The sequence below is a fragment of the Nothobranchius furzeri genome, chromosome 1 (assembly GCF_043380555.1).
Source record: "Nothobranchius furzeri strain GRZ-AD chromosome 1, NfurGRZ-RIMD1, whole genome shotgun sequence".
Taxonomy (NCBI): domain Eukaryota; kingdom Metazoa; phylum Chordata; class Actinopteri; order Cyprinodontiformes; family Nothobranchiidae; genus Nothobranchius; species Nothobranchius furzeri.
In genome coordinates, this window is record NC_091741.1 from 56863425 (window position 1) to 56889595 (window position 26171).

At 43.5% G+C, this 26171-nt stretch overlaps 1 protein-coding gene and 1 pseudogene across 1 annotated transcript; both read left to right on the forward strand.

The window, feature by feature from the left end:
* Nucleotides 1-1763, forward strand: LOC107382342 (GTPase IMAP family member 7-like; annotated as a pseudogene).
* Nucleotides 1764-3978: 2215 nt separating this feature from the next.
* On the forward strand, nucleotides 3979-25864 carry utp20 (UTP20 small subunit processome component). Its single transcript, XM_015956147.3, is given in 62 exon segments — nucleotides 3979-4157; nucleotides 4338-4418; nucleotides 4543-4609; nucleotides 4696-4828; nucleotides 4913-5101; nucleotides 5266-5347; nucleotides 6237-6374; nucleotides 6776-6931; nucleotides 7014-7160; nucleotides 7245-7379; nucleotides 7452-7529; nucleotides 7606-7775; nucleotides 7849-7974; nucleotides 8166-8254; nucleotides 8457-8562; nucleotides 8742-8892; nucleotides 8977-9039; nucleotides 9118-9279; nucleotides 10341-10417; nucleotides 10972-11051; nucleotides 11132-11390; nucleotides 11465-11629; nucleotides 11708-11798; nucleotides 11874-11959; nucleotides 12861-12986; nucleotides 13394-13560; nucleotides 13818-14026; nucleotides 14162-14305; nucleotides 14390-14469; nucleotides 14554-14789; nucleotides 15071-15215; nucleotides 15427-15514; nucleotides 15921-16064; nucleotides 16206-16259; nucleotides 16338-16490; nucleotides 16577-16732; nucleotides 16885-17025; nucleotides 17421-17558; nucleotides 17638-17777; nucleotides 17867-17949; nucleotides 18042-18162; nucleotides 18164-18356; nucleotides 18432-18571; nucleotides 19867-20023; nucleotides 20145-20243; nucleotides 20334-20501; nucleotides 20588-20754; nucleotides 20827-20974; nucleotides 21054-21170; nucleotides 21415-21585; nucleotides 21673-21804; nucleotides 21887-21997; nucleotides 22071-22220; nucleotides 22317-22499; nucleotides 22580-22711; nucleotides 22783-22915; nucleotides 24330-24514; nucleotides 24595-24666; nucleotides 24751-24987; nucleotides 25117-25243; nucleotides 25324-25469; nucleotides 25554-25864. Coding segments are annotated over 62 exon segments (8331 nt in total). The 5' UTR covers nucleotides 3979-4106; the 3' UTR covers nucleotides 25710-25864.
* Nucleotides 25865-26171: the final 307 nt, after the last annotated feature.

Sequence of the window (26171 nt, forward strand, 5' to 3'; positions counted from 1 at the left end):
ATGGACTGGGACAACACAAGGATCATAAACACCGAACAACAGACATACAAAAGATTGATAAAAGAAGCCATAGAGATAAGGAGTCGTGGATGCAGGACTATGAACAGAGACAGTGGGATTTACACATTGGATCGTGCCTGGGACTGCATCATCGGAGAGGGGAGAGCAGGCAGAAGAGGGCGACAACGTCCTCTGCTGCCCGCGGATAAACGGAACGGAGTAAGAAGTGACGTCACCATCAGCGTCAGCTCTGAGGTTGTTTTGCAGTCGGCAAACAAAACTGTCAGCAAGGTAAAGAGAAACCTTTCCTGTGTTTTAAAAAGAACCAAAAAGGAATTAGAAACTAGACACAGTAAGAACATACCAAAGAAGGTTAGCAATAACAACTCCCCAACATGGCAAATCACATTCTGACTTGCGTTATTATCAGTGTAGATAACATGTCAATGTTGCATTTCTTTACCCAAGAAAGAACAGTGAACTGAGGCAGCAGAAGAGTCCTTTAGCTTTTAGCCAATCAGAGGCAAGATGTTCACTTATGAATATTATTAAATAAGACACCAAATCAAGACATATTCCACCCACAAACTCCTCCAACTAACTTCCACCTCCGGAAACAGGAGTGCCAGAGCTTTTTAACCACAGGCAATGACTCAAAGCATTCATTTATAGTAGAGACCACAGCAAATGCATTTTCTTTTTCTGAAATAAGTTCTCAACGCAGGCAGGTCCCTCCCCCTTTACATTTAGTTATTCGTTGAATACATTTTCTGCTGAAAAAGTGTCAGATTATGCCCAAGAACATAAGCTTATGTCTACTTTAGACATTTCTTAATTCATAACATATCTTTTTTTCCACATTATTCTGACAAAATCAGAATCAGCGTTGGATTTAATTTGAGCTTTTAAATGGTCAAACCTCTGATCATGTCTGTTTCTTATGTTGCTTCCTCAGTTACCAGGGAGAAAGGAGACATTTCTGACTGAACAGTGGCCATTGTTGACACCCCTGGCCTCTTTGACACCTCTCTGTTTGACGACAAGGTTAAAAGGGAGATCTCTAAATGCATCAACATGTCGGCCCCAGAGCCCCACGCCATCCTGCTGGTCATCAAGGTGGGGCCCTTGACAGCCGAAGACAGAGATGCTATGAAGAAGGTAGAGGAGATCTTTGGAGAAGATGCCTGGAGGTACACTATCATTCTCTTTATTCATGGAGACCGGGTCAAAACAGGATTTGAACAAGTGATAAAGGATGCTGGTCCTGAGCTGCAGGAGGTCCTGAGAAAGTCTGGACACCGATACCAGCTATTCAACAACAATAAAGTCAACAATCGCAGTCAGGTTTTAGAGCTTCTGGAGAACGTGGATGAGCTATTTGAAGCCAACAGAGGAGAGTTTTACTCAAGCCATACCTACGTGGAGGTGGTGAAGATGTTGGAACAGAGAGAGGGAGCGCTCAGAAGGGAATACAAGAAGAAGTTAGAGGAAGAAACCAAGGCTATTGAAATGAAATATGAGAAAAAAACTAAGTGAAGCTTGGAAAGAGAAACACCAAGGGGAGAAACGTCTGCAATCTGAGCTGAAGGAGCTGGCAAGATACTATTGAGTTCTAGAGAGCGGAGTCCATCAGGTTGTAGAGCAGACCATTTCATCTGATTCCATTGAGGACATCGTCCAGATCCTTGAGACCCTGAAATTGAAACTGAACTGAGTACAGAGTATATTTTTCTGCATTTGTGTTGTTCTCTGTCTGTGCTGAATTTCTCACTGTAAATTTCTCACTATATTCTTACATACTACATCTTTAATATTCAACGCAATTCAAGTACTTTATTAATGCCAGAGGAAAGTGCTGTTGTAACTCTTTCTTCAATGCATCCAAAAAGCAATGGACTAAGTGATTACACTCTCCACAACAAACCAGAAGATATGTAGCATCCTACTCCAAACCTTGAAGGACCTAAGCTTACTCAAGAAGTGCAATCTTCTCTGTCCAATCTTGTAGATGGCTTCACTGTTGAGCCTCTAATCCAGTCTGTTGCCCAGGTGGACACCTCCACTTCATCTTTCATGTTGTAACTAGAGCTTGACCTATTCCTGTTTCTTCTGAAATCTGCAATCTTTGTCTACATTCAAGATCACTCCCACACAATGCCACAAAGTGGTCCACCAGCTCTCTGTACTCAATTACCTCAGATTCGTTACATCTGTAGATAGATATCTGACTTGTTTTGGAAGTCTGAAGTGTGCAGAGTGAAAAGGAATGGTGAGAGTACCGTCCTGTATTGCTCCTGCTGACCTGATCAGACACTAGGGCTGGACAATATTGCCTAAAATCAATATCACGATATATTGAGGATTTCACCTCGATAACAATAACTGGACGGTAACTACAGGTATGCGCAGAAACAAAAGTTGTCCTCTAGATGGGGCTGTCACATGAATTACATTGAGTCACATCCGCCTTGTTCGAGATGAGCCAGTTCTGCGCAGATTAGATCACCGGTGATCGGTGCGCAGTGCATGCCGGTTAGATTTGTGTCCGACTTGATGCCGACTTGCTCTGACGCCATGCATACGTAGGTAACGATAACCTTGCGAGATCAAGGCGGCTGCAGAGTTTGGAGCAATGCGCTGCAGTTACTCTCCACCAGCTGCAAAACCTAGGGCATGACAGGAAACACCTGAATCTCACCTGATCTAAGATCTGATTGGTTCACATTCTGATTCAAACATCTGGTGGTAGAATGCGAAATGTTACTTGGTCACATGTATTCTGTAAATCATGTGGCATTGATGATAACTATATAGGCCATAAAGAGAAATGTGATTTGTGTTATTTTGTCACGTTTAATATGAGCACACTAAACCTACAGCTGATAACCTTTACTTATTATTACAGTCATGTGTCCATATACAATATATGATATCCACAAGCACGTGAGGATGTGTTTCAGTTGCTAACAGGCACCAGAATTAAAATAATTAATTAAACAAGTATGAACGCTAACGCGATATCTTCATCCATCGTCACCCGCGAGCTACACATGAAGGGAAATATATCCAACTTAAATGCCGGCTTTCAGCCACTCCCCCTGCTGCATCCGCCTGCTCTCGTCTGTTTTCCAGGCAAGGTGCTGCTCAACTCGAACAAGGCCATTTTTACATGACTCATAGTGGTACAGCTTCTTAAAGGGAATGTTGCCAACCTACACACATCTTTTAAATTTTTTTTATTATCCTCATTTATTGACATGGTAAAAAATTATCTCGATAAGAGTCAGACATTTCGATAACGATACATTTTCGATTTATTGCCTAGCCCCATCAGACACACAACCCTATCTGTGTCTCTACAAAACACAAACTATTAAAACTGACAACTTTTTCAAGCTATTAACCACACTTGATTGTCTCTCAAGATTAAAAACAAATTCTCCAAAATAAATCTTCACTGTCGAATTTTTGAGTCACCTGTCTTTGTAAGAAAACCGTTCTTTTCCCTGCATATTTTCTTTGTTTAGTAGCTTTTCACTCTCATAAACATGAACAAATGTTCACCACTACATCTCTAGGATGTTAGATTAAATTTGAACTTTGAGCCATATTTGCCGATGGGCACATCTTCTCAAAGTTAAAATAATTTTCGATAAGATACACGAAGTGAATGATTTGTGTCGCTTGATTTATCTTAATTTGCTTTTGAATGGCTAACACACATAAACAAGCACAGTGTTGGTGTAACACTGCTCCTGTGCGCGTGGGTGACCAGCCGACTAGTTTTCAGATACAATCAGTTTTTACTCTCTTGTCTGACTCATTCGATGGCTTTAGATAAAAGTATTACCCTTCAGTAGAATTTTATTTTTTAGATAAAACGAAGCCGGAAGTGAAAACGTGTTTTACTCTCGCGTGATTTCGTCTTCGCACCACGAGGACAGTTTTACCCATAATGCGTAGTTCAACATGGCTGCGTCCTGATATAGGCGTGTGTGTAAACATTTCTATCATTAATTTTCTGCTCTATAAACGATAAAGTCCGGTTTTTGTAGGACCCCCAGTTTTTGTAACATATTTATTCCGTTACTGAAACACGAGACAAAATGAAGATCAAGTCCAAGTCTTCCTATCACAAATCAGAGAACACTTTCAGGGTGAGTTTACAGGATCGGTAAAGCCTTTAAACATTTAGTAAAGCTCCATAAACTTAATTAAACATATTAATGTAGATGGTGCACCTTTTGGTAAAGCTAAGTCTGTATTCAATTAGTTGTTTATCATACTCACCTGCTGCCTGTAGCTAAACCCAAACATTTTCCTGTCGTTTCATTTAGTTTTTAACTTTTGCTGAAAGACTCTCAAACGTTAACATCGATGTCATCCATCGCATCGACAGAACTGGATCCTACGAAGAGGTCTGTGCAACAGCTCCTCTCTTCAAAATACTTATTTCTGCTTAAAAGTACTAAAGAGAACAAATAAAAACCATTAAACAGGTGTTTATTAATATTATTTTTCATTTCTATCATTTATTCACAGGAAGTAGAAACCCACTTCTCAGAAGGACTGACGAAATGGAGAGACCTGAACTTGACGGAGCATTTCAGTATGTAACGAGAATTAGAAATTAATTCATGAGTTTTTCCTTCCAGCTGTAAATGGTGTTAATCTGATGGCTTTTTTTTTTCTTAGCTACGTTTATGAAGGAGGTAGCCAACAAGAGCCAGTCTTTCAACATGCTTGTTTTCCATCAGAAGTTCATAGTGGAGACTCTGAAAACACATCTGGCTGTGAAAAACAGCCTGGCCTACCAACCCCTTCTGGAGTAAGCGCTGATGTGTTTATTAGTGGGAAACGTTACAACCAAGCCTTCATATCATTCAAATGTTTTCTTTTGTTCGTCCTCCAGCTTGGTGGTGCAGCTCGCCAGAGACCTGCAGACAGATTTCTACCCTCACTTCTCTGACTTCTTCGTTCTGATCACCTCACTGCTGGAAACAAAGGATACAGAGCTACTGGAGTGGGCTTTCACCTGCCTCTCCTACCTCTACAAGTATCTGTGGAGGCTCATGGTGAAGGACATGACCAGTATATACAGGTGAACCATAACAAAGTTGCAAAACCCTTCACTCATCTCTTTTTCTTAATTGTTTGCTCAGAACTTTGATTATAATTCTTAAATCACTGTTTTGTTTGTTTGTTAATTATAACTGGGACAAGTGATCTTATGGTTTAAGTTAATACCTTATTCTCACTCCTCAGTTTGTACAGCTCGCTGTTGGCGCACAAGAAGGAACACATCTGTAAGTTTGCAGCGGAGAGCTTCTCCTTTTTGATGAGAAAGGTGAGTTTTTTATCTGTTACAGGCAAAAATCACTTAGCCCCATTTCCTAAATGTTTGTGAAAGATGTGAATTCCAGCAGAACACGATGATCGACAAATCTGTGTGAAAACCTTCCAAAAGGTTCTGAATATATCTGTAAACATCTGTCTGCATTCACTAACAAACCCCACATTTTTCTACTTCTGATGACAGTTCCTCTCAGTTCTAATTGGGGAAAAGGCCATTTTTCCCCCAGCTCTAAAGCCTCTCCTGTGTCACGCCTTCAAATTTTTATCTTTCTGATCCCATAGAATAATTTAAAAGTTTTTTAATAATCCCAAACTTTATAATGAAAGTTCTCTAAATTATTAAAATTAAAGGTGATAAATGTAGGTGACAAATGTCAAAACCCTCACAGGTGCATAGCAACAAGAGCCCTTCTTGCTGCTGCAACTAATTAAAGGGGTAGAAGCAAGTGTAATTAATTAATTAATTAAAGGGGAAGAAGCAAGAGCCTGCTGCTGTGATTTGAAATCTAGACACTATAGTACTACTACTACTACTTCACGAAACTTACTTTGTATGACACATGAAAGGCAAGTGACATCATCACTTAGCTGCATCACTGTATTACCCACATCTCTGAGGGATTCGATCAGACAACATCTGACTTTGTGACAAGTTACGTGCTTTCACACTCCCACCACAGAATTTAATTTCTTATCTCAGGATAATTCAAGGACCAGCAATGTCTAGACAGCAGAGGTGGCGAGCTCAGAAATACGAGCAATAATTGTTTGATTCCTGGTGTGAAATCCTTTACATTGCATTAATTCTCATACAGTTAGATGTTTTTATGTTGCTTATTTGTTTTCAGCACATTTGACTTTTACTTTATTTCATTCCTCAGGCCCCAGATCTTGATGCCCTGCTGAATCACATGTTTGCAGACTTGGAGCAGCACCCTGAGAAGGGGGAGGGAGTGGGTCAGCTGCTGTTTGAGATGTGCAAAGGAGTTCGGAATATGTTCCACTCCTGTGCTGCAGCTGTGAGTTTGTTTGGTGGCAGGAGCCTTCTGTTTTACCAGCAGGGTTGCTTCTTTTCATTGATGCTGTTCATCACAGTTAATCTTTACTAAAGCACCTTATTTCTGTTCATTTACCAAAGTCAGTCCTGGTTGAGTGAGTGTTTAATAAGATCAGTTTATTAATTTGTGTTTTTCTTTTTCAGAGGTTAGATTCTTGACCAGATATAAAACAAACTTATAAATGAAAATGTTTTATTTTAAAATGAGCACAACTGCAGCCTTTAAACACTTTCTGGGCCAAATCTACCTTAGATTATCCAGATCTGATGTGTGTTAAATGTGTTAAAACCTTTAAGAGTCCTGCAGCTTTTACTTTAATGATCTAATCTAAACATCTGTGTTTAAACTTTAATCTTTTCCAGGCTCTTCCCGTGGTGCTACATAAGCTTGGGCCCACGACCTGCCGGGGTGTCTCTCTGCCCTGGGAAGAGGTCAGGGATGCTTTGGACCACATGGCCCAAGCTGCTGTCAGCCATGTTGACAGGGAGCACTTCCTGGTTTTGTGGGAAAGCCTGCAGGTTTGACTCGGCCCAGATCTGACAGGTCCGACCTTCTCATACATCGTGGTAGGTGGTGGTTTATTTTGTTTTGTCCTTGCAGGTCTCTGTAGAGGAGGTTTTTTCTGTCCTTGAGGGAAAGACGGAAGACGGAGCAATGGAGCAGCTTGAGAGGCTGCTGTTTATTCTCCACACCTTGGTGTCCCACAAGGGTGGAGCCAAAGTCACTAAACCAGAGGAAGTTTGTCAGGTCAGAGGAGAGCGCCGATTAGTGAAATCTAACCTCATCTCTGGACTAAACTTACGTTTCACGTCTCTGTTCTTAAATATTCAGATAATTCTGCGGCTGATTGAGAGCTCTTCCTTGTCCACCTCCTGCTCCCGCCTCCTCCTCCAGATCACCTCCTCTCTGCTGCTCGGGGAGAATATCAGCCTGTCTGAGGCGCTTGTGCAGAAAATCATCCAAAAGGTGTGTGTGTGTGTGAGAGAGAGACAGATTCATCTGGTTTCATGTCTAAATGCCTACTCTCCTTATCAACAGGTGTTTGTTTGCAAAATAGAGCAGGGTCTGATTTTGGAGTTCACCAAGGAGATGTTCCCCATGAGTCAGTTTGAGAAGGTGGGCGCGCACGTGCACACACACACACACACATGTTTTCCACCTGGATCTCTTTGACTATCCTCGTCTCCTCCAGCTCTTCCTCCCTAGCCTGCTACACTTTGTCTCCGGCTTATTCAGCCACAGGGATGCCCCGTCTCATCACAGTGCTCTCGACATACTTGTCAGTCTGATCCTCGCCAAAGCCCCGCCCCCTACTGATGGCTCCATGGCATTTGAAACCTACCCGCTTCTGTTCACCCCAGGGTGAGACAAGATTTTGGTAAAAGATGAGTCAGAGCAGCATGTTTGGGAGGTAAAGGTGTTGTTTTCTCTCTAGCAGTAAGGAGGCTGATGAGACACCGGTACCAGAGCTGGTCTTGTCACTGATCAGACTCCCAGAGGGACGGTCCATCACTGACCTGTCACGACCCTGGTCTGCGTTGGTGCTGCTGCCACATCTCAGGTAACATCAGACCCAGAAATGGCCACTGTTGGAACGATGATAAAGACAGAAATCAAGCTCAGGAAGGAGGGTTTGGATTTAAATAAGTAAGAAGAGTTGATGTTTCTGAGGGTACGAAGTTCCAGAGGTGTGAGACGGAGCGACTGAGGGAAATTACACTTTTATTTTTCCAGCCTGTTTTTCTGTTTCAGACCTCTGTCTCAGACCGATGTTGTTCCTGCTGTGGTGGCTTTGTTCAACCACCTGCTGCAGGAAATTGAGGCAGAGAAAATGGGAAAAGGTTTGTGCTTTTCTTGTTTTTAATGCAGATTATGTAGAAAACTTAAAGGCCTGGATGTTGATCACCCATCACATTTTATGGAGGAATGATAGTTATAGCAGCTTCTGTCAGATCATGAACACATCTAGTTTAAAATCGGAGTCTCAGGTGAACAGTTGGCATGTTTAAAAACTAAATGGCTGTTTTTCTGACCCAACCCCAGCTGCTCTGTTTGTGGCCAGGCAGGCTCTGAGCTGCCTCTTCTCTCTGGACAGCTCCTCCCACCTCCTCTCACTGGTGTCTGTGGACAAAATCAACTCAGTCCTGCAGTGAGATTTGTTTCAGTCATTTCACATTTATTGCTCCTTCATTACTTGTAAACTTATTATGATTTATTGGTGCTGAGAATTTATGTAATCATATTCTCTGTTCATCATCATGGCTACCATGCGTGTTGTTTTAACTGTAGCTTGTAAATAACGTGGATGGGTTCGGATGTTTGTTGCAGGAAGTTTCCCGCAGACCTGTCAGCTCTGCTGATCGGAGACTTGTTCTACACCCGCCTGTCCCTCAGTGGAGCATCGCACCACCTTTCCCATAATGCATTGCTGAGGCTTTATGAGATGTTGCACACTAATCTTTCCTCAAACATTTCAAAGGTTTGTTCTACCAAAGATTCATCTTTACTTGAGGCCAAATTTATCATCCATCAGTGTCATTTAGTGTCTCATTTCTCTTGTCAGATCCGTCTGCTGACCCTGAGGATCTTCTCTCAGTTCGAGGCCGAGCTCCCACCGCAGCCTGAGGTACTAGTGATGGTTTCATCCAACTTGTTGTGATAAACTACAAGCTTTTTTAAATTTGTGTAACCTTATCCCATCTAGGGTGAGGAACATGTGAAGGTGCAGGCGGTGTTTGCCATCTGCCTGCTGGCGGAGCTGGTGCCAGCCTCTGTGCAGGACTACAGAGAGAAGCTGCTCCATCTGCGGAAGCTGAGACACGACCTGGTGCAGCGCTGCCTCCCACAGGGACCGGCCTTCCAGCAGGTAGTTCACCATGGCTAGATTAGTCCTCATCTGGTTTTATTGCAAGATAGATAGATGGATAGATGGATAGATGGATAGATGGATAGATGGATAGATAGATAGATAGATAGATAGATAGATAGATAGATAGAGATAGATAGATATCATTGAGTGCTTAAAAGCAGCACTATGAAATGTTGTTGGCACCACAGTAGGAGTCCAGTCCATAGTAAAAATATTTTAAATTCCACTAAAGACTCTTAATCATTTAAAAAATAATTTTTAGAATAATTTAATCTGGGATTTCTGATATAATTTATGCTACAACAGCTGATAAAAATAATAATGAAACGTGTAAAAATTCTCTTCCTCCCAAAGCTAAACTCACATTTGTCTTGCCTTATTATGAGATGACAGAACGAAGGCAAAACACTGGCAACATGGGACCTGTCTCAATAAAATCAGTGTCTTCAGATTCCTTAATATGTAAACTTCACTGAGAATTAGGTCTGGGCAATAAATAGAAAATGTGTTGTTATTGAAATTTCTGACTTATCGGCATAATTTTTCCCATGTCAATAAATTTGATAATACAAAAATTAAAAGATGTGTGTAGGTTGGCAACATTCATGTCCCTTTAAGAAGCTGTACCACTTTGAGTCATGTAAAAATGTGACTACTTACTACATGTGACAGCACCATCTAGTGGACAACTTTTGTTTCTGCGCATACCTGTAGTTATCGCCCACTTATCGTTATCAAGGTGAAATCCTCAATATAATGTGATATTGATTTTAGTCCTTATCGCCCAGCCCTACTGAGAATGTGTTACATAAACATGATTTCAGTATTTACAAAAAATAGTCATGATTAGGATTATTTTTCTATAATCTAGCAGCTCTACATTAAATAATATTGAAAACTTGAGTCTCGATGGATTGGAATGAAAGTCCTCATAAGTAGCTTAATGTCAGTCACAACACACACTCCAACCGCTAACTGGTCATGTGAGCTCTAATTATTTAAGGTTATTCCTTTTATTAGAGAAAGTATTAGTAACTCATCTTGTTATTTCGTTTCAGGCTCCTCTGCGGTATCTCATAGCAATGCTTTTTGTGAACTTCAGGCCTCTGTGGGATTCAGTCATTGAACTTCTTGTGTGAGTTCTGTTGAATTTTACATTTTACTTTTGATGTTTGAATACATCAGTGGCTAAAGGGATACTCTGCAACTTTTTCATATGTTTAAATCATTTTCTTGAGCCAGTATGTGCTAAAATGACCCTTTAAAAGGTTAAAGAAAGGCCACCCAGCTCCTATCGCCCCCTGTGGGCAGAATATTGCACTTGCAACTTCAGACTGGCGGGCCGCTTTGTTGTACGTAGAAAAAAATTGCACTGACATACCTGGCACTGCAGTCTGCTTCCAGCACATTTCCTGTGTGTTTGAGATCATGAACACAGCTGATGTGTTTAATTTAGTGATGAGTCACTCCTGTAGACACTCAGGAAGGCTGGGAGACATTTCAGCTGTTAAATTAAGGTGTTAAAAAGATGAACGCACAGCGAGGAGACAGTTTTTGCTTTTGGTTCTACAAACAGGCACTAGGGGGTGCTAAAAGCAAACAAAACTGCCTATTCTCCCTTTAAACTGCCTTATGCTACTTTATAAAAATTAAATATATATTGTTTGTTTTTCCTGGTTGTGCCAACAGGAGCCATGCCAGAGGAATGGACAACAAGGACTTCTGGAAGGTTTATTATGAGCAGCTGGAGATGGTTGCAGCACTGGCAGGTTAGGAGGGCCTTCCTTTTATTATAAGTGACCTTTGACATGATCAGCTTACTGATTCGTATTGCTGGTCATGAAAACAGAGAAAGAGCTGGATGAGGGTGACGAAGATGACGGTGGAGAGGAAGAGTCCAGTCTGCGAGGCGAGTTGGGCTGTGATGTCATTGAAAGTGGTGATGTTGGAGTGCTGTTCCTGAATCAGCTCAAGCTGACCTCCATCCCAAACGAGAGAACAGACTTTCCCAACTTCCGCAGCCTGCTGTGGCGAGCCATGTCCCAGTTCCCTGAGCGGGTGGAGCCTCGGAGCCGCGAGCTGAGCCCGCTGCTCCTCCGGTTCATCAGGTGGGTGGTAAACGTTTGGGTTGTTGGGATCGATTTAACGTTTTCTACAAGTATTCAGACATGATGTTTGGCAGGAACGAGTTCTACTCCACCGACCTGCTGGTGGCACCTACTCAGGACCTGAGGAAGAGAAATAACACAGAGATGGAAGAGGAGAATCATGAGGAAGAGGAGGATGAGGAGGAGGAGGAGGGAGGCAGACAAAAGAGAAGGGCACTTCCCAGGAGAGTCGCTGCAAAGTGAGACTCAGAAATTCGTGTTTATGTCTGATCACGAACAGGAAGGAACCATTCTCAGATGGAAGGTTTCTCTTTCAGGCAGCTGATCGCTCACCTGAAGGTGTTTGCTAAATTCACCAACCCCCGAGCGCTGTACCTGGAGAGCAGCCTGAGTGAGCTCTACAACCAGGTAGCTCTGCTTCTGCATCTGGTCCTGACTTAAGTGATGCTTCCACCTGATGCCTGACCGTGTTTCTGTTTCCAGCTGCTGTGCCATCAGGACCAGCAGATTCAGCAGGCGGTTCTGGACTGTGTTCTCACCTACAAAGACCCAAACATCACACCGTACAAGTAAGACAAGTCTCCCAGAGAGACGTAGAGGAAAAGCTGCTGTTTGACCCTTTCCTCCTCAGTGAGCATCATCAGCCCTCTATGGTTACATGAATGTAACCTCCATCCTGACGTGGCCTGGCTTCCTCCGACCGGTATGGAGCTGTTCAGCCAAGCTGCAGACAGAAGAGCAGAACAGGAGAAGCTCTCTGTCAGATTATCGTATAACGGCTTTGTGCACGGTCACACTGGCGTACTGACCTACTTTTAGAATGAAAGACAAATGTCCAACTGTTTAAAATAAGAGAGTCTGGTTTTGAAGGTTGATCCAATCACAGCTCTGATCTGCTGTTGTTGATTTACCTCAAAGAACTCAGGAAATTCTGATTAGCATTAAAACTATAGATCTGAACTTTTCACATGAAGATCTGACTTGTTAGCGGTGGTGAGTTCACACAGATCTTTTAGTTGCACCTGACCCAAACACTGGCTACTGATTCATATGGCCGATATTGAATGTGAATCAGTGGTCAATGTACATGAAACTCAAACTTTTGACTCTTTTGAGCGGGCTCCTGAACGCACCATCGCCAAGCAGCAATAAAAGACTTTCACACATTTTTTCTGGTTGGGGCAAACACATGTTGGCAAGTACAGGCCTTCTGTTTGGACTCTTTCATTTTATCAATCTGAATTTTTAAAGTAATCTAAAAATTAAAATGAAATTGATTCTGTGGTGTAGTTTTATGAGACATACTGGAATATATTCTTGTTTTGTGTGTGTGTGTGTGTGTGTGTGTGTGTGTGTGTGTGTGTGTGTGTGTGTGTGTGTGTGTGTGTGTGTGTGTGTGTGTGTGTGTGTGTGTGTGTGTGTGTGTGTGTGTGTGTGTGTGTGTGTGTGTGTGTGTGTGTGTGTGTTTAGGGAAAATCTGGAGAGGCTGCTGGATGACAAACACTTCAAAGATGAGATTGTTCATTTCAACATTTCTGATGAGTCGGAGGTGATCGCTGCTTCCCACAGAGGGCGACTGATTCCACTGCTCATGAGGTTTGTTCCCGTTTGACCGACCGGACTACACCTAAAATGTCTTTCTATACCAGTTGTAGTCACTTCCTGTTTGTCACTAAGACCTGCTGGTTTTTCATCAAATTTATGATTAAATTGTTCAGATTTTCTCTGATGAAGCTAATCGTGACAGCAAAATGAGAAGCTAACGGTTACAGCAGAAAGAACTGTGTTTGTGTCGAGTCTTTGCTCGTGTTTTTTAAAGACACGGCTCGTGTCCTGTTCATCTGCTGTAAATCAAGGCTGCTATAATGTCTCATTAACAGTCTGGCTGTGATAAAACTACTTAGACACAACACTGGCTCATCCCTTTAGTTATGTTAGCATTTAAAATCATTTTAAGAACATAGTGTATCTCATCTGAGATATTTTTGCTTTTTGGTTAACAGGATCCTGTTTGGCAGACTCAGAAGTAAAGCCAGCAGTAAGTTCCAGGGGAAGGCGTGCACCGCCACACGCTCCTCCATCATTTTGCGTTTCCTGGCAGGTTGCCAGGCGGAGGAGCTGGGGATGTTCATCGACCTGCTCCTGGAACCCATCAGCCATTACAGCCAAGGTAAAATAATGGACACCTTATGCAGAACGTTAAACTGCAGCCTCACTTCTCATCACACCGTCACTGAACACGAGACCCAGACAGCTCCTCTGAGATCTTAGACATGACAGCCAGTTCTTACAGCCGTTCTGAGGCCTGCTGTGGAGGACGAGCGGACAGCTCAGATGATATTAGTGGTGTTGATTATTTCATTCCAGCTTAAATCATCAGATGAAATGCTCGTCTGAGGAGTAACAGTAGATTTGGTTTTGCTTCAGGCTCCTGTCTGGCTGCGGTGCAGAAGGCTGTAGCTGAGACAGACCTGGCCGCCGTTCTTCCTCTGGGCCGCCAGCACAGCCTGCTGAACATCATTAGCGTTGTGATCCACAAGCTGGGACACCTCATCCACATCTACCTGCCCAAAGTGCTGCAGATCCTCCTGTGTGTCACCGCATCTGTGTCCACCATCCTGGACCAGAGAGACCAGGTCATTATCTGTCACTTATCTCACGTTTTACTCCCTTCTGTGTGTGTGTGTGTGTGTGTGTGTGTGTGTGTGTGTGTGTGTGTGTGTGTGTGTGTGTGTGAGAGAGATTAAAGACCTTCCTGTGTTCTCTGACAGCTTCGATCAGGATGCATCAGTCCTCTGAAGAACCTGAGGAGACTTGGTATTCTGAGGATTCTGGACTTCTTCGATGCGTTTGACTTTTACAGCTTCAGCCCTGATGAGATCGATGCCGTGTTTGAAGCTGTGGTTTGGCCTCAGGTTCGTCTTTGGCCCTCATTTTATTGAGTTTTTCATCCAAGCAGCTCCGATCTATCTACAAGCGGGATTGTTTCTGATGTGCAGGTGTGTCGCCTCTCCAAAGAGAGCCCCTACTCCCCCACACCACTGCTGAAAGTCATCCACGTGTGGTGCAAAGATGCCAAGTCAGTATTTTTTATTGATATTCGTCACAAATATCTAAAACATTGATAAGAAGTGGTGTTATTATGTTCCCTTACCTGTCTCAGGTTTTTCCCCCTCCTCGCCAAGTGCAGACCCGACCACTCCGAGTGCGACGTCCTTCTGAACGTCTTTGCTCTCCTCTCTAACAAAAATGCCTCTCCAGCTACCATCGCCATGGTGATGGACATGGCCGAGTCTCTCGCAACAGTAGAAGATTTTGTCGCTTCAGAAACTGAAACGGGGCTCGTCGTGAACGGCTGTGTGTTCCCGGAGCCTGAAGAGGGCACTGTCAGCATTTCCGGTCTGCATGACGACGTGGATCATCTTTAACCCTCCCACTGTCCTAATGGGTGTGACTCCATGAGGAAAGCTGACCATTGAGCAGGATTGATGGTTTATCCCTTGGGTCCATGTGGCAGGAGTGAGCACCACCTCACCCCTGCCACGTGGACCTCAAGGGATAAACCATCAGTCCTGCTCAATGGTCAGCTTTCCTCGCGGGGTCACACCCATTAGGACAGTGGGAGGGTTATAAGTCTTATTTCAGCTGTTCAGAGTTAATTTAGTTGTATTTTTATTCAGAATCACTGACTCAGGGCTCCAGGCTGCTGCTGCCTCACATCTCCACCCTGCTGCAGTACCTGAGCGGCGTGGTACGCAACACCGACCGACTCAAGAAGAAGAAGTTCAGGATGCAGGTGGCCAAAGAGCTCAACATCCTCTCCAAGTGAGACACGCCCACTAAGAGTTGTTCCTGTTCACCTTGGTGCTACATTTCTCCTAGAGTTTCAGATGTTTTCAGCTCCACTTCCGCCTTTCTCTGTTAGCTGAATCTAATTTTTAAATAATGTTTAGCAATTCACATGGATCTACCTTTATGTGACACGTGAAACAAGCTTGAACAGTTTCCTTTTGAACGTTTTAAATGTCTCCATCAGGGTGAGTCGGTTCGTGAGCAACAAGGAGCAGAGCTCAGTGCTCATCGGTCTGCTGCTTCCTTATCTCCAAAAGGGCCACAACCCTCAGGTAATATTTACGTTATTTTGCACATCTGTAATGATGAAATTTGTTACTTGTTTTACAAAGGTTTGGTTTATTTTATACAAAAGAAATGCCCTGGCTGGTTCTATGGGCGTTACAGGCTGATGCTTATTAACAGAACACATCTTAAAATTATTCATTTAAACTGAAAACCATTTTTACTAGCATGGGCCTTTATATAGCTACGGTGTGTTCATGAACCAGGAAAATTGTCAGATGTTTTATAGCTGCTTGATAAAGGTGTGTTAATTTTGACTCTCTTTTTGGACAATTAGGCTGATTATATTGAAATGCAGGCTATTTCTGATGACCAGATGATTTATTGGTTCATTTCTGCCGTTATGAACCGGGTTGAGTTAAGGTCTTCCTTATGATAAAACGTTTGTCTTAGGAGACAGAGATCGACATCCTTGCCACCATTCAGAACCTGCTGCGGCAGTGCCTCCAGCCTTCAGCCTTCCTGCGGCCGCTCGGTAAACTCTTCTCCATCATTCACAACAAGCTGCCCAGACAGGCCCTCGTCAGCAGCTTCCAGGCAAGTTCTCTCTAATCTACTGGATCTGTGTGAATAATCTGTAATATTAATCACCGAGAAGCAGCTAAACTCTGCCACTTGCTGGTGTAAATTATTATTTCACACTTAACCAACATAATGAGGATCTGCTTTTGCCATCAGACTCTGTCAGATCTGGATCCTTCCCTCGTATACATCACTGATTTAGCAGCAAAGGTAATATCAATCAGCTCTGATGTGTTTACATGTGACAGAGATAAAACACAACAACTCTCCTCTGCTGAAACTTTTCAGCTAAACGCGTTCGACAGTCGACACCTGGATGAGATCTACTTTGATGTGCGTCTGACGGCGTTCCAGGACGCCACCAGGCGAGTCAGAGAAATGCAAACTCTGGACCTGGATTACATCGCCACCGTCGTATACAACTGCTTCCACACATATGAGGTAGGTGAAGCTTTTTATGCTTTATGAGCTAAAAGCTGCAGCCAGATTTCATCATTTCCTCCTCTTGTTGTGTCTCCTGGATGCAGATCGGTGACATGTCGCTGGCAGACAACGCCACCTTGTGTTTGTCTGCAGTGGTCGAGCAGGTGGCGACAGTCGGGGCTGGAGAGCAGGTCTACAAGGATTTGATACAACACATCATCCTGGATGCGTTGCATAAAGGACTCCGAAGCAAAACAGAGGTGTGCCAGTTCTCCACTCATCACCGTTTGTTTAGGAGAAAGAGTGAAAGCAGAGAGTTTATGTAAACGTTTTTGTTCGGCTCCGAGGTTTTAGGCATCGGGACATGATTCAGTCATCAATAATGAAGCATTTATTATTTGTTTTCTGCCAGAGTGTGCAGCATGAATACACCTCTGTCCTCGCCTGTCTGGTGAAGAACTTTCCCACCAAGAAGGAGTTCAGAGACCTGGTGCAGCTCACCGACTACAACGACCCCGAGTCTGACTTCTTTGAGCACATGAAGCACATCCAGGTACAATTCACCTGTTGTAGGACCGTGCCACGTCTTATCAGCCAGGACGATGGTACCAACTCATTTCGTCTTTTGTTTTACTTTGATCTTATTCTCTATTTCAGCTACAATAATGAATTATATTTGATAGTGTTATCATGTATTTTCATATTAGGCACAATATCAATATTCAATAATAATGTTTGACCCAACAGTTGATAATTTAGGTAATAAATGTATGATTTAATGTTAGGAGTGGAAATAAAATGGTTTCTATCAATAACGTAATTCATAGGATTGTGCATCCTAAATTTGCAATCTGTTTTCATTATTTATTTTTTGGGATTACCGTTATCTCTCTAGTGCAAAAATATATATATTCAAACAAAAACGTGTGTTTTCTGCCCTTTGACTAGATCCACCGTCGAGGTCGTGCTCTCAGGAAGCTGGCCAAACAGCTGACGGTGGGCACGGTAGTGATGACGCCGCGGTCCCTGCAGAACTACATCATGCCGTACGCCATGACGGCGCTGATGGATGAAAAGATGCTGAAGGTGACTGAAACACAGAATTAAAAATAGGTTTTTTGTTAAATCTTGCGTGTTTACGCCTTCACCTCCTCCCAAATGACAGCATGAGAACATGATGTCAGCGTCGGTGGAGGTGGTGGGCGCGGTCTGTCGCAGGCTCACCTGGTCTAAGTACCTGTACTACCTGAAGCACTTCATCCACATCCTGCAGACGTCTCAGGCTGAACAGAAACTGGCCGTCAGGTTGGATTCTTATGGCTTTGTAAAATAATAACTTGGTTTTAACCGTCAAACTGCTTTTGATGGGTAGTTTCTCCCTTCTTCTGTTCCAGTTTACTCATCACCGTGTTGGAGTCGTTCCACTTTGATCATCAGACCCTCAGCAGAGAGATGGAAGCTGCCAAAGCCAGAGAAGGTGAGAAACAGTTTCTCTCTTGCTAATTTAGTCTCTTCTTTCTGAGTTCCTCATCACAGGTGCATGAATCTGCCAAACTATTTTTTCCCCAGCTGGGAGTGTTGCGGTCCAGGCAGATGATGAAGATGAAACTGCTGCTGATGAACTGGACGCTAGTGGCGATGAAGATGAGGAGATGGAGATTGATGGCAAGGCTGCTTCCATTGATGTTCCTGGAAACAGATCCTGCAGAAGGCCAAAAGAAGGAAGCTTCTGATAAATCCAAAACAAAAACGGCTCCCAAGTTACCAGTGGTGTCCAGCGGTCTGCCTCAGAGCCAAGAGGAGCTGGAATCCCTGATCAGTGCCATTCATGAGACTGTTAATGTCAGCGTGCTGCCTCGTCTGAGCAAGTGCCTCACTGCTAAGGTACACACACACAAACACACACGCTGTACTGAAAACTCCCCAGCTGTACAGAAGATATCATTTTTCCTCCCGAAGGTGACGAGGGACGAGGAGCACAAGGCAGTGAAGTCTAAGGATGTGAAGGACGAGGAGGTGGTGCGGGTACCGATAGCCTTCGCTATGGTCAAACTGATGCAGACTCTGCCTCCACACATCATGGAGGCCAATCTCCCTGGGTGGGTGTGTTTGTGTGTACTTGTCTTTATATGTTTATGTGGACACATTTTGACTTAACCTGTAATTTGTAAACATTTTGCTGGTCCACACAATGCGGAGCACCTAAATGATTGGTTTTAGAGGTATGGTGTGAATTTGCTTTTAGTTTAGTTTTATGGGCACCGGTATCTCAGCAGGTTGAGCGTGCTGTCCAGTAATCATAAGGTTGTAGGTTCGATCTCGACTCCAGACAGAGAATTGTGCTGTTGCGTCCTTGGGCCAGACACGTGTGTATGTGGGTATGCGTTAGGCATAGTGGAGTCCCTAAAATGAATGGAAGTCAGTGGAGGTCCATACAAGCATATAAGTGCAAGTGTGTGTGTGTGTGTGTGTGTGTGTGTGTGTGTGTGTGTGTGTGTGTGTGTGTGTGTGTGTGTGTGTGTGTGTGTGTGTGTGTGTGTGTGTGTGTGTGTGTGTGTTGACACATTTTGTTTAGGAAGGTGTTTAAAATTAATGTAGAACAAAAATCTAAAGACGTTTATTTATAGGAGACTTTTCAAACACCCAGCAACAACTTCAAAATCTAAGAGACATATTTTTTAAGTTGTACAAAAAAGTAAATAAATGACTCCTCATACACACAACAAAACTAGATGAAAAGTCTGCTTTTGTCCTTTATGTTTAACATATCTTCATTAAGAGGAATAGCTCATTGAAAAGAACCTTGTTGTTTTCAAAGGGGCTTTTAAATTAAAGTTCAAAACAACAGCATGAAAAGCACAATGTCAAGACTTAACCCATTTCTGATCGTGTAAACTAACAATCTAAAATCTTTAGACCGTCTGATTGGATAAGATAATAAACGTTTTAATTTCTAGACTTTACAAAGTTGTTCACATTTAAAGCGCACGGCTTTAATTAGCTGACTGAGCTTTCATACCAACAGTACAAAGCGGTGGTGGTGTGATGTTATGGGGCTGCTTTGCTGCCTGGAACCTTGAATTTTGTTTTGCAGTAGAAAATGCTGAAAGAGAACCCTTGACCTTTGACCTCAAACAGGCCGTTCATGCTGGAAAACCCTCCAATGTGTCTGAAATTAAATTACTGGTAACTGCATTTAACTGCAAAAAAATCCTCCACCGTGATGTGAGAGGCTCACCAATTTTCTCATTTGGTAGTTTTGGATCAGGTCTTAAAGTTTGTTGACAGCTGAAGACAAAAAAGTAAAAATGAGATGAGATGCAATTACACGTTCTGCTGTTTGGTAAAAAAAAAAATGACATGAAGATGATCTAAGCATTTTCTTTTTATCCAGGATCCTGATCAAAGTGTGTGTTCTGCTGAGGAACCGATTCCAGGAGATCCGTGACGTAGCGAGGGGAACGCTGGTGAAGATCATCGAGACTTTAGGCTGCAGATATCTGCAGTATCTGCTCAAAGAGATGCAAGGAGTTCTGGTCAAAGGTTACCAGGTAGGAGCACTGACCCAAAGATGTATACATCTAGTGGGGAAAAAAAAACAAAACAAATACATTTTAGCGAAACAGTGTTGTGATCAATAAATGTGTGTGCTTCCAACCTTCCTCCATCCAGGTGCACGTGTTGACGTTTACAGTCTATCAGCTGCTGTCGGTGCTCAGTCCAACCCTGAAGAGTGGAGACTTGGACCCCTGCATGAACATGCTCATTGATGTATGAACTAAACTTGAGTCTTGAAACATTGATGTATGAACTTTTATCCTCCCGTGGTTTCACCGAACCTCTCTGTTTACGTTTCATCAGATCTTCAACAACGAGCTGTTTGGCGCCGTGGCTGAGGAGAAGGAGGTGAAGGGGATCGTCTCTAAGCTGATGGAGGCAAGACACAGCAAGAGCATGGACTCCTACGAGCTGCTGGCTCAATTCTGCAGCAAGGAGAGCATCACCAAGCTCATCCTTCCTCTCAAGGAGGTGAGAATGGACTCAGTTTGGTGCTTGAGTCTTTCTCATATTGTAATTTCTTTAATTTTCCCTCATTTAATTCTCCTTTCTGCCAGATCCTAGAGAACTCCTCCAGATTGAAGGTGTGTAATCGGGTTGCTGCTGTGCTTCGGCGGCTGATCCTGGGTCTGCTCGTCAACAGCGGCATGACTTCACAAGACATCCTGCTGCTGAGCCACGGTCTGGTGAGCCAGAGCCTGCCACTGCTCACCAAGAGGGACAGGTTAGAGCATCCAGGCTCATGCAGGCTGTTACAGCAGCTCCAGTTTCACTAACCTGCTGTGTGCATTTGTAGAGAGACAGCGTCTGCTGGGCCTCCTCCTGACCCCAGGCTGCCCCCTGCCAGCTGCCTCCTCCTGCCTCCCACTCCAAAGAGAGGAGGTCAGAAAGCTGCTGTGAGCAGCCGCACCAACATGCATGTCCTGGTGGACGCTGGTCTGAAGGTGCACACTCCCGCACTGATGCCGTTTTTGTTGCTTTGTGAGATCTTGCAAGTGAAATCGTTTTTTTATTAATTCTCAGCTGCTCCATCTGAGTCTGAAGAGGTCTAAAGTGAATTCTTCTGAGCCTTCAGCTCTAGAGATGCTGGATCCATTCATCCTGCTGCTGCTTGAATGTCTAGACTCCATGCATGTCAAGGTAAACTCCCACTTTATTACTTTGATATTGTTTAATTCCCTAAATAAATTCAATTTTTAACATTAAGCTGGAATTTACTTTTGGTGAATCCTTGGGAATAACCTGCGTAATCCCATGCCATACTGCATAGAGTACTAGTACAGCTACTAGCATGTCATAATTAAATCAGTGTAGGCTTAGGTTTCTTTTAGGCTACAAACGGATGATGTGTGACATTTACCTCCTCCTCCTTCGCTCCTCCCAGGTGATCACGGAGGCTCTGGCAGGATTCGCCTGTCTGCTGAAGTTCCGCCTGCCAGCGGTGGAGCAGAATGCCGGCCAGCTGACCAAGCAGCTCTTTGTGCTGCTGAAGGACTACTCAAAGGCTGGAGCCGCCCGCGGGGAGAACTATCAGCTGGTCCAGAACTGCTTCAAGGTATTTTTACGTTATGAATATAAGAAGAACCCTCCTGATTTCTTGGGGAGAAGGCATCAGTCTAAATGACTTATTTTGGTTTTTTAGGCCATGACGGTTCTGGTAAAGAACGTCAAAAACAATGTCATCTCTGAGACGCAGCTGCAGGTGCTGCTGGGATACGCTGAGGAGGACATTTATGACCAGTCGCGCCAGGCCACCGCCTTTGGACTGCTCAAGGTAACAAAAAGCACTCGGGGTAAAAACAAAGCTGTAGGTGGAAATCTGCTCTTTAATCTGTATATTTACCTGCTCGCTCCAGGCCATCCTGTCCAGGAAGCTCATCGTTCCAGAGATGGAGGGGGTGATGAGGAAAGTAGCCAAATTATCCGTTACCGGGAGCAACTCCATGATCAGAACTCACTGTCGACAGGTACCAATGTCTGTCCTGGCTTCCTACGCTTGGGTTTAGCAGATGTGAGAGCCGTTTGTTGTGTTTGGTTCAGATTTATCAGAAGTACCTGCTGGACTACCCTCTGGGCAAGAAGCTGCAGAGACACATGGACTTTGTGGTGGCCCAGTTGCAGTATGAACACGACACCGGCAGGGAGTCGGTGCTGGAAATGCTGGCATTCATCTTCCAGACTTTTCCTCAGGTGTGTGAAGAATACCTCAAAAGAGATTCTCCTCCTTTCACCCCAGACCCTTGAGTTACCGTGAGTTAAATACATTTTTCTCCCTTTCTCATTCAGAAGCTGCTGTTTAAGTACAGCAGCCTGTTCTTTGCTCCGCTGGCGCTCGTTGTAGTGAAAGATAACTCGGCACACTGTAAAAAAATGGCTGCCATGGCCATCAAGACGCTGTTGGCCCAGCTGGACTTGAACCATCAGAACACCTTGTTTGCTTTTGTCAACACCTGGCTGAATTCAGAAAAGGTACAAGGAAAGTAAAATGTAAAATAACATTTCTGAAGGTGAACTCGCATAGCTCAGGTCTTACTTGGGTTTCACTCCAGACCAGTTTGCGCCGCCTCGGCGCTCAGATCTGCGGCCTGTTCGTGGAGGTAGAGGAGGAGAAATTTGCCAATCGAATGGAGGAGCTGCTGCCTCTGCTGGAGAGAGAGATCCATCCTGATAACTTTGAAGATGTGAGTGGAAACAGAAGCAGAGTTGAACTATTAAAGACCATCATAATGTTTTTTATAAATGTCTCCATCAGATCGAAGAGGAGCAGGATGAGAGAGGGGCCGACAGGCTACTGTTCTGTTATCTGACCCTCATCTCCAAACTGAGCAAACACTGTCACCTGCTAGAGCTCAGCAAGCCTCGCGACACACTCCTCCATATCTGTGGTAAACACACACACTACCTCTTTCCACATTTTTATTTCTACCGTAATTTCCGGACTATAGAGCGCACCTCAATATAAGCCGCACCAACAAAAAAAATAAGGTTTTCTACACACACACACCGCACTCGAATACAAGCCGCGGCACAGCAGCCACTTGCGGGTCTCCGGCGCACAGCGCATGTATGGCCATAAGATAATAAGACACAAAGACGCTACACTGAGGTATTATGTTGTTGTTTTAATTCAACTAAATGAATTTTAAACATGGGTGAACGTGCCTGCAAGTTTACAAAAGAAAACAGCGTTGATAGCATTCATATTTCTGGATGGTTATAAAATAAAAACAGAACTGACACATTATTATCGGTAATTTGCGTGCATGTTTAGAAGAAAAGAACGGCGCTGACACAGCATTAATAAGCCTTGGATGATTAGAAAATAAAAACTGCACACAAAATATGCCTGGTTAGTAAATAAAACACACTTGCCTACCAGAAAAAGTCATTCGCTCTCATCTTCCTCTTGCGCACTAAAGCCATTAAAGTCCTCTTCTTCAGTGTCGGAGTTGAACATCCTCAGAAGAGCTTCGTCACGTACCTTTTCTGTGGCGATGTCAGTGTCGTTGTCCGTGTTGCTGTTATCATCCCCGGGTGAAGCTGGCTTGAATGAGTTCCTCCCGCTGCCGTCTCCAGCGCCGAACCATGGATTCATTCATGCCAAGCTTACGTGCGGCAGCACTGTTTCCCTCCTTTACTGCCAAATCGATGGCCTTCAACTTAAATGCAGCATCATATGAACTCATACGTGTAGTTACCATGATGAGGGGGTATGGATTTGAAAAAAATTCTTTGTCGTGCCGGCTGCTTGCATGCGCTAAATTAAAATGAGCACTTTCTTCGATTTCCACTTTTGACTTCCATCTGTTTCACTTTCTGCTAAAGCGCCCCCTGCAGGTGAAGGAAAATCTTCAGTAAAGCCACACCTCATTATAAGCCGCATGGTTCAAAGCGTGGGAAAAAAGTAGCGGCTTATAGTCTGGAAAATACGGTATTATGATTTTGGCTTAACCAGTGTGCGAGCAGCTCTTCTCTACTTTTATAGCAGCATCATGTATCAGGTATAAGTTAAGTTTGATTAGTAGGTGTCTGCATATGTTACAAACATATTTGGGTTTAATCACCTCTGAACTCCACCATATATCAATAACTGGAGCCACTTAAAAATGTGAACTAAATATTTTAGACTTTACCGCGGAGTGTCAAAGTTAGTTTAGTGCGGGTAAAAAATGACATCCTTGGTCGAAGTCGAGGGCTCAACAAACTGTATTTTGACCACAGGCCAATTTCTTTAAATCCACCAACTACGATCAAATATTTAAAATGAAAAAATAAGACATTTTTCTCTAATGGTTTCAGGTCATATTGAAGCCCACCTGCGACACCCTCATTGCTGGGTCTGGCTCACTGCCTCGCAGCTCTTTGGTCAGCTCTTTGCAGCTCAGCAGGCGGAGGAGCTGGTCTCCATTTGGAAAGGGGAGGGAGGAGACACTTCGTCTCGGTCGGTGGCTACAGACTTCCTCAGCAGCAGCCTGGACAAGAAGGTAAAGATTGCCTCGTCTTGCTCAAAAGTGTCAAAATTCTTTCATTTCAAGGGTTTCGCTTTTTATTTTCTGACATCTAGGTGAGAGAGTTGGCGTTATCCTTCTGCCATCAGCTGCAGTCTAAGTTTTTAGACACATCATCGGGGGAGCAGGTGTGCAAATTTCACCAAAACACCCCTAAATTCCATTTTATTTCAAACATCAATTTCTACAGACAATTGTCTCTCTCCCTGCAGGTGATCAAGAACCTCCTCTTCATTGGTAAGGTAATTTACCTCATATCTCCAGAATCTCATGTTGATTCTCAAGAACTGGAGGAAGAGGAGGACATGGAGAATGATAGAGATGATGAAGAGGAAGAAAAAGAAGAAGAAGAGAATGATGACAGGCCTCCTTCTCTTTTGTGGCTGATGAAGAAAATGTCTTTGATGGCAAAAAGAGAAGCAGCGTATACTCCTAAAGTTCCCCTGAAGGTACAACCATGACCAGGAACTACTTAACTTTTATTAAATTTTTTTATGTGATTGGAGTTAAAAAAAATTTGAAATATTAATTCAGTTAAAGGCACAGCCCTACTTTTTTTTCTGTGCTTCCTCCCACAGAGAACGTGTGTGTTTAAGTTCCTGGGAGCGACAGCAGTAGATCTTGGGAGGGAACGGCTCGGCCCCTACCTTACCACCATCATCGCTCCTCTCTACAGAGAGCTGGACAGCACATACGCAGAGCAAGGTTCCTATCCGACTTGCATAAAACACAATAAAACACTCCTCTAGATGGATTCTAACTCCCTGTTTTCCTCCTAAATCCAGATCCAACCCTGAAGAACTTGGCACAGGAGCTGATCGAGCTGTTGAAGAAACAAGTGGGACTGGAGACCTTTTCGCTGGCATTCTCCAGGGTCCAGAAGGAGTTTTCACAGAGAAGAGCAGCACGCAAACGACACCGAGCCTTACAGGTGCATGACGACAAACAAAAAGTGTAAAAACTGAACCAGTTTTTGTGTTTTGTTGAAGACTGTTGTCTGTTCTTGTTCTTGCAGGCTGTGGCTAATCCAGACATTGCAGCCAAGAAGAAACTTAAGAAGCATAAGAATAAAATAGAAGCCAAAAAGAGGAAGATCGAGTTCCTGCGGCCCGGATATAAGGCTAAGAAGCACCGGAGCCACTCGCTCAAGGACTTGGCCATGGTGCAGTGACCCTGAGCAGCTGAAACAGGACATTGTCACAGTTTATTCTTTAGTGTATGAAAGTGAAACAAAACTATTATTCACTCAGAAAAAAAAAATCTCTGAAAGAATAAAAATGTAATTTTTTAAAAATAAAGTCTAACAAGGCAGGGAGGCTGAGCTCAGTCATGTCTAATGTAAGTTTCCAACTTGTCATTTAGTCGTGTTACACTAAGTTTTTTTTCCCGCTAAAATCAACAGGAAGCTGGTTAATTTCTAACCATTTGTAGTTTGGAGGGATTTAATAAAGAAAATGTTAAATCCTAATCGAGAAGCAAGGACTGTAACATGACAGCGTATTGTGTCATCTGAAACCCCTTGGTTGCAGTAATGGATGCAGGTAGGAATTGAAGTTTGTTAAAGAGACGCTGTGCAAATCTTACATATTTTTAAATCATTTTCTTGAGCCAGTATGTGCTAAAATGACCTTTT